At 38.1% G+C, this 13,299-nt stretch overlaps 1 protein-coding gene across 5 annotated transcripts in view; it reads right to left on the minus strand.

Annotated features, from left to right (window-relative positions):
- HNRNPK (heterogeneous nuclear ribonucleoprotein K) overlaps positions 1–12,205 on the minus strand; it is a 21,026-nt gene extending 8,821 nt beyond the window's left edge. The window contains exons 1-10 of one of the 5 annotated variants that reach the window (XM_014519305.2): positions 11,957–12,205; positions 11,775–11,854; positions 10,809–10,918; positions 9,152–9,208; positions 7,603–7,646; positions 6,634–6,706; positions 5,324–5,464; positions 4,508–4,636; positions 3,418–3,725; positions 3,117–3,171 (exon numbers count right to left, since the gene is read on the minus strand). In XM_014519305.2, the coding sequence (XP_014374791.1) occupies positions 3,117–3,171; positions 3,418–3,725; positions 4,508–4,636; positions 5,324–5,464; positions 6,634–6,706; positions 7,603–7,646; positions 9,152–9,208; positions 10,809–10,918; positions 11,775–11,823 (966 nt within the window). In that variant the 5' untranslated portion in view covers positions 11,824–11,854; positions 11,957–12,205. The remainder of the gene's footprint in view (positions 1–3,116; positions 3,172–3,417; positions 3,726–4,507; positions 4,637–5,323; positions 5,465–6,633; positions 6,707–7,602; positions 7,647–9,151; positions 9,209–10,808; positions 10,919–11,774; positions 11,855–11,956) is intronic. The other 4 variants (XM_014519304.2, XM_014519307.2, XM_006022298.3 and 1 more) reach the window with 4 other exon arrangements.
- Positions 12,206–13,299: the final 1,094 nt, after the last annotated feature.

Consider the following 13,299-nt stretch of genomic DNA (forward strand, 5'->3'; position numbering starts at 1 on the left):
CCCCCCCCCAAAAGCAACCAACCTCAAGTCCTGAATTTCTTGATTTTTCTGTTTCTGAAGATTCAAAAAGCAGGTTGGAAAACTTTTTTATAATTATAACACTCAAGAAATCTAGCATCCTAGTTGTGGGAAAATAGTAGCTTCCTAATATAGTAGGCAACGTCCGAGGTTTCTCCAAAGAGGCTAGACACAGCAACTTGGCAGACAACATGAAAATCCCCTGATCACGTTTTCTTGAACTCATCCCTCATTCTAATAAACTATGCATCTGACTTAATTTCAGTGTTACACAGAAAAGGCATGTCTTGTCAAACCTACTGTCTTGAGGTTCCAGGCAAGGTCAGAAAAAAGAACAAAACTTTAAATCTATGTTACCTCAGACATCTACCTCCCAGATGCCCCAGCTACTACTGTTTATGCCCTGAGATGGGGTTAATAGTCTTAAAATACAAAGCATGAAATCAGCTGTGACAGTGGATGATTGCTATGAAGGTTTCTTTCTGAATTCCAGGTGTAATGGTGTAACAAGTGACAAACACTGCAAACATCCTTTTTCAGTGAGCAGAATCAGAACTCTAGCCATGACTGCCTATACTGAACGGAAACAACTGCAGTCACAAAATGATGTCAACTGATTAAATGCTCCAAAATTTTGCAAGATGGCCTTTAGCTTTCTTCTTAAAAACCATACATATGGCGGGAGTCTTGGAAAACACTCTGGAGAGTTATTTCCCCCAAAATATAGCCATATCAAAAGAGACTTATTAACGAACTTAAAGTCTGTCAGTCATCAAGCCAATCATCCTAACCTTCTCTTGCCCCTGACATTTATGCTCTGAGTGTACAGAAGTCGCTCAACTAGGGTGCCACGAGACCCTCTTGGGTGGCTATGAGGCAGGCACTGTGGCAGCCAGGTAAAAAGTGCCCTATGTGAAGGGATGTGTCAGGTGTACCCTCCGGTCTACATTGAGGTTCTCTGATAAGCCTAAAGCAGGCAGGAGAGCCAACTTATGCTATACCCCTTCCTGGTCCTACCCCTGCACACTGCTCCAGGAAACAAGAGGTGCACAGGACAGTTCCAGAAGATGCTGTGCAGGGTTGGACCAAAAAGGGTTGTAGGAGTTGGGGCTGTAGCTGGACTAAAAAGGACTGGCTCTTCTGTCTGCTGTAGTCCTTTCTGGTCTGGCTGTGCACCAGGAGTGTGGGACAGTTTTACCTGGCCATGACATCAGCAGCCGGTTGAGAACTAATGAGGTAACCTGAGACAGCACCAAAAATGGTTCTCAATAGATGATGGCACCACATTAAAAAAAAAGTTGTGGAAAAATGCCCCGACAATGAAAAGGTGGGAACCACTGGTGAAGAAATAGTCTTGGAATTTGTCAGACTCCCTGATCAAGAAACAAATGGACTGAGACACAAGAGAACTCAATGGGATGTATACTATTCCACATGCTTACAGAATTCAAAACCAAGCAAGTACTGTTTATCCTAGTATTTTTCAAACTCCCTGAAATCATGGAATTCTTTCATCACTTCTGTCACAGAACTCCTTCCCCTATCATAAAAACGGACACAGAGCCAGAAAATCTGGCCCAGGAGTGGCAGCACATCGCTTCCTAGCTTGTTCCACCATTACCCCCAAACTCTTTGTTCTACAATAGGTCATCAGGGTTTCCATACCAAAAACCACAATTTGAAAACCATTTACATATGCAATTTCTTTTAATGTAGGCAAAAACCTAGCCACATTCTTGTGAATGTGCAGTGGCTGACAACACGGAGAAGACACCTGAATCATAATTCACTCTTGTTACAGTCAGAGTTACAGAACTCATAAGGTTATCTGAGCTCTTACCAGCCTGTGGGCAAAAATAGGCTTTACAGTGAAGAATACACTGCAGGAAACATACTTTGCTCTCCCATGGGCCGCATGCAGCTCACCAAGCCATTCTATCTGGCCCCCGGGGTCCCTAAAAAGTTTAGAAAATTTATATTTATCTGCCCCTGGCTGCCTATCATCTGGCCCTCCATGGCTTGACAAAACTCAGTAAGCGGCCCTCCACCCAAAATAATTGCCCACCCCTGCCCTAAAGGCACACGTTTGTGTATAGCAAAATTTCTATCAGCAACACTGGAGGACCTTGTGGGTGATCAGGACAGGAATAAAAACAGTACTACTGACACACAAAAAACAGATTTCTGACTTGTTATGGTTATTCAGATACATGCGTGTTAGCAAATGACACAAATATAACTAACAATGAAGCAGAACTCCATAAGACATGGATTTTTCTAAATAGATCAGAGTAATACAGTTTCTCCTCACTTTATGGGGGTTCTGTATGTGTAAATTCATCCTTATACGATGGCCCTTTTTATATCAAAAATTCGTTATATGCAAGGTAAATTCACTCTCATGCGATTGGTGTGGTGGAAGCCAGCATTCAGCAGCTTTGTGTTGAGCATTGGGCGTAGTGACGCACACCAAAATATAGTCTCCTGTGTGGATCTGTGCTCCTCACTCATTAACTGTGACATTTCTGTATTTGCCATCCCCATTATGGCTTCTAAACGTCCCCCTAGCTTATCTCCTATCCCCATCTCCTACTGTCTGTTGTTGTTGACTACCAAAATTGTCTTGTAGAAGTGGCAGAAACAGGCCTGGGCATCAGTAGTCGAGGGGGTCGAGGTCTTGGAATGTATCCCTATTTGTTACGTTGTAAAGTGGGTTCCCTTTATGTAAATTCGAGTTACGCGCCATTTTCCAGGAATGCATGTACGGCATAAAGTGGGGGAAAACCTGTACTTAATCAAAAGATATTAGCCAGTTCTCTCAAAAATGTGGCCCTAAGAGACAACCATTAAAAAACCCAGCGCTCAACAAACTAACCTAACTCAAATCAAGCTGTAGTTAATAGGGAAATAAGGATGGCTGAGAACCCTTGTCTTAAATGTTCCTTTTCATGAGGCAACATCTGTACTGCTCCAACATATCCCTGATTTTCAGGAGTTGGACAGGAAGATGCACATACCCCAGTGCACACGGATATCTAAGGAGGCAAATTCTTGTTTCAGCAAACACAAAGATGCTGTACAACTTAAAAAATCCTTACCATTCCATCATAACGGTCACCAGGTCTTCCCCTCCGGTCATAAGACATCAGATCACTGAAATGAAAGAAGTATCATGACACTCATGTTTTGACATACTATTTACATATTTTAGTTTAAATTTTCCCTTTCCTCAAACAACAAATCCTAACTGCTTTAGCCCAGATAGAAAAAATATACCTATAGCGTATTTAACATAAAATACACTACATTTCCATTCACTATGGGACATTAGACATGACTATCAATCAAAAATTCTATATTATTCTTTTAAAATGCTGTACGTATTCTTGTACAACTCACCCGCCACGAGGAGGAGGAGGAGGGGGGAGAGGAAGATTACGAGCTCTGCTGCCACCTCTGCCACCACGACCTGGAGGTGGTGGAGGGGGTCCTCTACGAGGGCTCATGTCATCATAATCTCTTCTTGATGGAGGCATTGGGCGCCCACCACGACCTGGAGGCATTCTATCAAATCCTCCTCTTCCACGCATTGGAAACCCTACAGGGCGCCCCCTTCTATCATCAAACATCATTGTGAAGCCGCCATAATCATAGGTCTCATCATAGAAGTTGGGATCATAGGGCTGTGCCCGACCTTTGATTGGAGACTAATAATAATAATAATAAAACAGAGTAAAACATTTTATCTTATGCCTATTATTAGTATATTTAATATATCATGAAATGTTTAAGATAGCAGATCTTTTATACTGTAAGAGATCGTTCCTTTACATTTCAGGCAAGTGTCACACTTCTGAAAAATACACCTAGCAACCCTAAGAAATGATGTCCCGTTACTGCATCTATTCAGCGGATCAAAAAGTGACATCCCAACTTCCTGCTTAAGCAACACTTCCGATAAAGATTGACTTCAGAGTAAGGGGTAAATTCAGTTTCTCATTTTAACGCCGCTCCTCCCCCCCCCCAATTAGGTAAGGGGGGGCCCCAACATTTTTGGTTGTTGCCAAATTGCTGTTTTAAAACTAAGAAGAACATATACATATTATGCAATTCTTTTATATAAATTGGAGGTTAATTCATTCAACACAGGCTACTAACAACCAAATACTCATTCTGTGTTGCTACTAACGTTCTAGAATTGAAAAGATCCCCATTATCTCAGAACAAATACAGGCAATCCCCACTTAGCGCTCTTAATTGGTTCCTGAAAAACCGAGCGTTAAGCGGAACTGAAAGTATCTGACGACCACAATTGTTTTTAATGACCCAAGATGGCAACTGCAAGTGTTACAGCGAAACTCAATGAGCACTAAGTGAAATTAGGTATCAATTTCAAATGAGGGTTTTATAGTGAAATAATGCTAAAAAAAAAATGTTAAGTGGGGGTGCCTGTACTCGTCTTTAAATGAAGCCATCTAAAACATGTCACCTCTGAAATAAGATCCAGGATAATCTTGATACATTCCACAACTCTGTCAGGCTTCCCACCAATAAGCACCACTCTGTCAGTTGAATGAGGACAACACTCTTGAAAGAGTTTAATGGTGGTCTGAGTGTTCTATTCAAAAAGAAAAGTTTGAACTACAATTATTTTAAAGCAACCTTAGTTATCTATTCAAACACATACATATTATAGAATACATAAAACACATTCTTAAAGACAAATTAAAATTTAAACCTAATCAATAAAGAATTTAGTTTTTTGGGGTATTAGATGTGTTCCCAAATAGTAGCACATTTCCCAATCTTTTAAATGTTGGTGCTTGATAGCCTACAGAAAACCCTCAACATTTAAAACTGATCTACCCAAATTCTATTAAGTACACTAATTTGCTACTCAGTATTTTTAATAAAGGTACTTGTCTATAACCCGATACCAAGGAATAAATATTAAAACTTGGCAATTTTAAAAAAATGACAAAAAGGTATCATGATAAAATATCTCAACTGGTTTTAGGATTAAGGGGAGGAGAAAATTTCAATTAGACTATAGCAGATAAGACAAAAAAAAAAAAAAAAGATTTCCCAGGTTCTACTGCCTTTCACTGACTATATGTCTGCTAGCAACCTGCTAGTCACTGGCTGACCCCTGGACTAGTGCAGAAATCAGATAAAAAATGTGTTCTTCGGACTGTATAAACTAAAGTTACAGCCACAGAATCTATCGTGGTAGAACCCATGTACAAATACAAAACTACTTAGTACAGAAGACAAAGCTGGATCTCAAGGGCAAAAGTGATAATACCTCTCGAAGTTCTTTGATTTTAGCTCCCTTGACACCAATAATTCCTCCTGCCAAACTCTGGTGAATGAGTAGTCTTAATTCACAATCAAAGTCGCTTCCTTTGTAGTGTTGGTACTGTTGGTAAATGTTCATAGAAAACCCCTTAAGACAACCACATGCAAAACAAATTCTGTTGCAAATGTTTAGGAAAATTCTAATTCTTACAAACACTAAAAAACATTAATTAGCATAAAATAAAAATCTAACAAACAATTGAAAAAGTCTCAGGCAGAACTGGTCTAAACGACACTGCTTACAGAAAACCATGTAGTTTAGACCGGTAGCAAACAACACACATACATTCTGGGGAGGGGGGGGGGAGGGGAGGAGGAGGCCAACTTTCTGTTTTGTTACAAGTATAAACTGCATACCTGTAACACTTGTACTTTTACTGATATAAGCGATTCGTTTCTAATCACAAATACCAGTAAAAGTTCTGTGGCAGGCGAGAGTCAAAGCTATTTTTCAGTTAGGGGTTTGTACTGCAATGATTTCATGGCTACTCAGGAATCCCAGTGCAGCATAGAACGAGCTAAAATTAGGGCAAGGTCTCTACTTGCTGTATTTCAGTTTTTAGAGAATTTTGTAAAATACACTGAAGAGTACAAAACAAAGTTCTTGGCCTCATTCTATGCTCTTTGAGGTACCTGAAAACCAAATTATATATGTAACGGCAACGATAACCAGGAATTTAAGTCAAGAAGGGGGGATGTCTAAATAGTGCAAAAACTAAATTATTGTACATTTGCAAGTCACATGCATTCTTGTTTAAACCCTTTTCTATATCAGAGTGAAAAGCACAATAAATGGAAACTACTACTTCTATAATAGTCAAAATACACTTAAATGAATAAAATGTTTAAGTATTTTGCTAAAAAATACAGTATTTTCATTGTTCCAATATACATACAATTAAAACAGAACATGATGTATCATGATACAAAACAGATGAAGCAGCTGATAATAAAATGAAGCAGAGGAATTTTATTCACTTTTGGCCCTTGTTTTTTGTGCAAGTAACACAAATGCTCTTAAGGAGTATAGGGCAAGCTCCAAATTGTTAGAGGAGCCACACTGTTATCTTCTATTCCTTCTGATTTCTATCCAAGAACAGAACACAATAAACACTGCTATTCTAAAATCTTATGTCTTGCACCTTGATTAAACAAAACAGCGTAATTATGTAAAAATGCACCACAGAATGGTACATCAGTTGAAAAGTTAATGTTTAGTTTTACATCTGAAGAAGCAAACAGAAGAGACAGACATACCTCTTCTAAAGTAGGTATAATTTTCTTCAAAATTTCTCCAATCGTCTCTATATCCGCACTTATACTCAATATGCTGTCAAAGGCCATAAAGTGTCAGATAATATGGAGGTGGAAAAGAAAAAGTAAAAGTAAGCTTTATGTTCATAATCATAAAATTCAAAACACAAATACTACAGGGTAGCATTTACAATTAATATTCCCCCTTTAAAGTAAGCCTGTTTAATGAATTTACAACACATGCATCTTGTTTATGCCCAATATATACATGATAAATTTAAGATTAGGTCTTGCAGAGAGAGAGAAAGAGAAGAGAGAGAGAATGGACTTTTGGAAGGGCTCAGATTAAGTGGGCAAGAAATTGACGCAGAGCTGAAAGCAGATGTGAATATTCATATTCCCCGCCACCACTAATTTAGGATACCCTCGCTATTACATTGGTAAAACTGGCACACCTTCTCGTAGGAAAAGTGGGGATATATGCAAGTGGTGAACATTGTATTTGGAGTAAGGTTATGAGACCAGTTAGAAATTAGATTACTAATGGGCTCTGCAAGAAAACAAATACAAATGCAAGACAAAAAAAGACAACACAAATGAGAAGTGAAGGAAAGTGAACCAGAGAGTTAGCATTTCATCAGAAATAATTATGAACAGGCAATGTTGGGGAGCAAGGTGGGCCACAAAGACAGAGCGAGAGACTATTTTGAAACAATTTGATTTACAATGCAGCGAATATGCAACACTTGAAGCTGTGCTCCTTCCATTGAAATAAAATTAGTGGATTGTTCGGGTGGGCAACTCACGTAAAAGTTCAGTGACAAAAAGACTTAATGGGGAAAATAAGACAGAAAACTTGAAAAAACAATACACCGTCTATAAGGGGATACTATTTAATTATATAAAGGCAGGTAATAAAATACATTTCTCTCTTTCTAATCAGGCAGTGAGGCATAAACTGTTGGGACATACCGCTCGGGGCCACTGCTGTCTGGGACTGAAACACTGGCATTGTACTGCATTGGTCATTGGCGGTCGTGGATGTTGGCATTGGGCATGGGTATTCAATCGGAAGTTGTCAAGTATGGTACCCGTTTGGCAACGAGCACATTTTTGGGCATAGCCAACCAGGGTTTTCACATGGGCGTTCAGGGGCGGATGGGCCAACGTCATGGTGGGCAACGCGGGGCAAGTCGATCCAGTACATGGGCAACGGAGATATATGGCCAAAAAAACAAGGAGAGGGAAAAGGGGGAAAAGCAATAAATTTTAATTTAATACAAACTATACTCATTACTCTCAATTAATGAAACAAGCTTAAGTTGTTCTGAAGACTAACACAATAACGGATTGCTACATTGACTGTGGCTTAACATTTATGGACCTTAAAGAGTTACTTGATCTGTCTATACTATTTTTTTTTCTTTTTTTAACTTTTAACATACGATGTTTCAGTAGCAGGCTGGCTCATGAGGGTAGACACAAAACCTGTTGAGATTCGGATTACTGAAACCCTGGGCGAACTGGGTAAAGTAGTACTCCAGACAACTGCATATAGCATCTGGATTCAGTTAAGTGATTTAAAGAAAAAAAGTTAAAGAAAAGAACACTAGCTGCTGAAGTTAACGTGCATGATTCCTGACCATTTCAGCTTTAGCCTCGATTCTGGTTGCTAGTTTATAAGATTTCACGCATATTTTTTACAGGAGTTCATTTACTATTTTAAAATTTTAAACATTAATGAAAAATGTACAGAAGTCCGATATTGGCTGTGTAATGGTATACTACCAAACAGAGTTTAACGCAGAAGAGTCTTGGAAAAAACTGCTGAAACTGTAGCTCATGTTAAGTATGGGAGTGTAAACTAATGATATTTCTTTAAGAAGTGTTGCCAAGTTTTATTAAATTTTTTTTTATGAAACATTAATTCTGAACATGTGTCTAATCACAAGAGTCAACCCACTATAAAATGTGAATAGGTAAATAAGTCATGATCATTGAAAAGTTCCTTCCAAATTACAGAATAAAATGTTTCTATACTGTTCTGTAACCCATATTTAAATCATGCAATCTTACAGATGGACAGTTTAAAAAAAATTAGGAAGTTTAAAAAAAATATCCATCTACCATTGGGTTAAGCCAGCCACCTGCAATGGTTTTCAGTAATACTTGAATTGATTCACACATATGGGCAATGGTGCAATTAAGGGTTTTAAGCTTTGTCAATATTTCTAATTAAGATGTTAACTCACTGAAGTGTATAATTTAGTGGAATCCTGTTAGAAGTGAAGAGGTTAAATATAAACCTCTCCTCCCACATGACTCAATCCGGGTTTTAATTACAAAACCAACTGAAAAAACTTGAGGTCATCTATTCTAATAATCATTACAAATGGCTTGTAACTAGACTATTGAGGTCTACAACTGAATTTCTCAATTTCTAGAAATGCATGTAATCAGATTTAAATGTAGTGTTCTGAAAGAATCATTGTTAAATTAGTTCAAACTCATAAATACTCACGTCTGTACGAAGTGCCTTAATATTTTTGCCACCTTTTCCAATCACTGCTCCAGCATTCTGAAAAATATTCAAAATTATACAGCAACAATGAAAATTTAGCAAAGACTGGTAAAAAGAAAGAACTATCCATCTGATTTTGTGTTACCCGAATATTAAAAAACTGACATGCTATTCAAAGTCTAACAAAGTTCTTTTCATTCAAGAAGGAAGAAGCACATCTTTGCAAATCAGCATAATTTCATTTTCATCTTTGAATTTCTAGCACATCAAGTGCTGTTCAACTCTGGAAAGTTCTGTTACAGGTTCCATGTTTGTTGTATATTTCAACTAATTTCTTTTAGAAATAATTTCCTTTCACTTTAGACTCCCCCCACCCCCAGTAATTGTAGCTGTATCAGAACTTGATTTTCAGGCCCCAGTGCTCTTTGATCATTTCTTGCAACAGAAGGTCCTTGGAAATCAAGCAGAGTCCTTGGTTTATATCTACACAACTGATCTCATAGAGATGCAAGACCTGAGAAGTCAGGAATGTCAATTAACAAATACCATTTCAGTCATTTTTTCTGCTAAAAGTGCATTTCAAACTTGTATTAGCAAAGAAAAGCTAAATGAACAAAATGTTAGAAGCTCAACCCTAATAAGCACAGTGTTTTCTAAGCCACTACACAAAGGACTATTGTATTTATACTCCTCTTTCTGGGTAGCATGTTCTTTATACTCGTCAGCTTTTTCTAGAATAGACATCCAATATAAAATTAAAACTGCAAAAAGTACTAGTATTTAATCTAATGTGCATGTACACGCACACAATTGAATAATAGTTTATGCAGTTTAAAAAAAAATACACATGCATGTATGCGCATGTACACACACATGTGTGTGTGTATGTGTACAAACTTGAATATATAAAAAATGTTTTCTTCTACTGTTGTTCTTCAATAAGGTGCCGCTCAGTGATCAAGGTGTTAATGCTAGCAAGTTTCAGTGTACAAAATTGCATGCTGTCTTCTTCCACTTGTGACAATTACACAGTAGAGCAATTTCCAAGATAGTATAAAACTGTCATTATTCCTGTTAACTGAGAAATATTAATCTACATATAAGAAATACCCCCCCTATTCTTCCAAGTTCCTGTGTTTAAGGAATTAGCAAAATGGCTGCACTTACTAACCTTGGAATAGTCAAGATCCATAAATGACTAAAATCGTGAGCTGAACGTCTTCAACAAGGAATATCCTCATTATTACTTGAGAGTAAAGAATGGGCTTTGGCTATACACCTAACCAGCTTTTCAGCCAAATGCTAGGACAATAACCTATATTGTACCTGCTATTGCTTAACTATTGTTGGCTACTAGCTTTAAAGAGTAAAAACTGTATAAACTGCTGTTGGATTAAATTCCCTTCTACCAAAAATTCAGGTCCCAAACCACTGAAGCTTTACTTTCATCTTTTAAAATATTGGTCTTAATATTCCTGGTGACATACTGCGTAATAAATTAGAGCAAAAGTTTGCAGAATAAGTCACATAAAAATAAAAATTCCTTATATTTTCCTTGAAAATGTCTGACATTGTAATCATTATGAAGTCTGCCTACAACTGTTATGTTCACTTTAAGAATAACAGATTTACTATACTTTGTTTACAAAAATCATACTTTGCTCTGAAGCAGGATGCGCAATTCGACCATTTCATCAGTGTTCCGAGATCTTTTGAAGGCCTGTTCTTCTTCCATGTCTTCTGCAGGACGTTTGCCTGTAGACAGGTCCATAGGGCAGAAATACAAATACTCATTTAACTTTCTAAGTCACGATCAATAATGTATGCACTCCAAAACATATTCAATGCTCCTGCTTAAACTTTCTTTTCAATTAGCCTGATACCAATTTCAAATTCAAATGCTGTCTGTTAAAGACTTGTAACTAAATCCAAGAATTCTATACCCAATAAGATTGCAGATCAATGAATTGTAACCTAGTTTATAAACCTAAGAAATAAATATAGTTCAAATAATTATTTTGGAAGTTGATCACTTTCAGTCATTGAATGCAAATGTTTATTAGTGATAAAAATTGTGTCCCATGACTAAAATAATTTCCAATGAAGGGTTTCAAATACTATCTTAAAACTACTAGTATCAATAATGATGAGAATTGAATTAGTTGTAAAATTCAAAATTAACAGCTTTTTTTGGATGTTAAGAGTACCTGAGCAAACCAATGCAAAGACAGTAAGCCATGCTAAATAAATAAATGCTACAACAATAATGTTCAGTAGTATTTGTTTTTGATGAGTATAAATACCAGCTAAGTACTGAGGCTTCAATTATCAAATATATTAAAATAGTTGAATTATGCTTTTTTTTAGCTGTATGAGCATATAACTTACCTAAATGAAAATATATAGCATCCATTTACAACAGAAATATTGATGCAACTCCAAATTAGGATTCAAATGCACCAATACTAGCAAAAACTTCAAAAATTATGTTATCTATGCACATGAAACTTAACTACCCAATGCTGTGAATGAATTCCAAGTCATCCCTAAGTTATAAAGAATAACTAATGAAATAAAGTATTGTAGCCACTATAACACAAATACAACCCTTTATAAAATTTACCATTTGTCTCTGTGTTGGTGAAGGTCTCCTCTTGCTGTTCAGTCTCCATTACTTTTTATTCTTTGATTGGTAGATACAACCTGCCAAAGAATAATAAGGATAGTACATCTACTTTATGAAAATACAACCCGTGCATCTTGCTAAAAGGAACAAGCAAAGAGACTACGGCTTCTAGAACTTACCAGTATTATATATCCTTGCAGAGCAAAACTGAAGTGTTCTGGGCGGGATCAAAAACCAACAGCCTATTGCTTCAGTAGCCTATTAAAACCAACATACATCAGTTTGGTTTTGTTCATTTATGGCTCTGATATTTCACTACATTAGAAAATGTGGATTTGAATAACAGTACATCCAAGTTCCAGGGGCTGGATTGGGCTTTTGTTGTGAAGACTGTCACATAAGTTCTAGTTTAGACACGAAACACCTGATTAGATCTAAACAAAAACTAAAGTCACAAACTTCTAGTTACAACAAACCTGTTTGTCAGTTGTTCAAATTTTTCAAATTATACCTAAAAGTTCTGATTTAACAAATGACAACTTTGAATTCCAAAATGACATGCTACAAATCTCTATCACAATATACAAAGTGACACTAATTTCAGAGTTTTGCACACCTTCAATGGGGGCATCTGCCTATTTCTTGGCATTTGTCTAGTTCTAACTAGATGGACTAAGGAAATACAATTACATAAGCTACTGACATTCATGTTTATATTTTAATAGATGAACAAATGGGCTTTCTTTGTAACATTACCTACCATTAGGCAGAGACAGGAAAATAAGAAAACTGCACTGCAGTTCAGTGCAGTGCCTTATGTATATGAGCAACATATACTGAACATTAAAATCAGCTGTACCCTTTCAACTGTAAGCAATATGCACTCTCTCCATGGTCAGCACTTCTTAAGTATCTATTTGAATACTCAAACATACCCTAATTTGCCTGAAATGCCACTGAAATAAAGAGACTGACTCAGCATCCTCCTTAAATGTACCCTATCCTAACTTCAAGGAGCATAAAACGCTTCTAATGCAACTGTCCCCCCATTTCCTGTCCTCCTTATTTTCTGCCTCAAGTTTCTGGAGGTTTAGCCTCCAGCAACAGCTCCCGGTGGCTGGCACTCCGCCATTTAGCCGCAGCCCAGCTAACTGGAGGGGACGCGTTATTAGCATAACCGGAATACACCAACTTCTTCACCTCGGACTAACTGCCAGCCGACACGTTTGCATAGACTAGGGAAGACACAGGCACCCGGCCGCACGACGGAAGGCCGTTCCCCACCACCCCGGGCCTGCCGCAGCGGTGCCCACTCACAGCCCTCCCCTCGGGCACCCAGATCGTCCCGTCCTCCGCCTCCCCGCAAGCATCCGACGGTGGCGCGCCCAGGAGCCTGCTGGTCCCAAAGCCGGCGGGGACTGCACGAGCGGAGTTCCCTCGCCCGGCCTCGCGAGCGCCCCCGCCCCGGGCCTGCCCGGCGGCGGAGGAGAAATGGCGGCAGCTGCAATGGCGGCCGCCCGCT

This window comes from Alligator sinensis, unplaced genomic scaffold, assembly GCF_000455745.1.
Source record: "Alligator sinensis unplaced genomic scaffold, ASM45574v1 scaffold226_1, whole genome shotgun sequence".
Classification (NCBI taxonomy): Eukaryota; Metazoa; Chordata; order Crocodylia; family Alligatoridae; genus Alligator; species Alligator sinensis.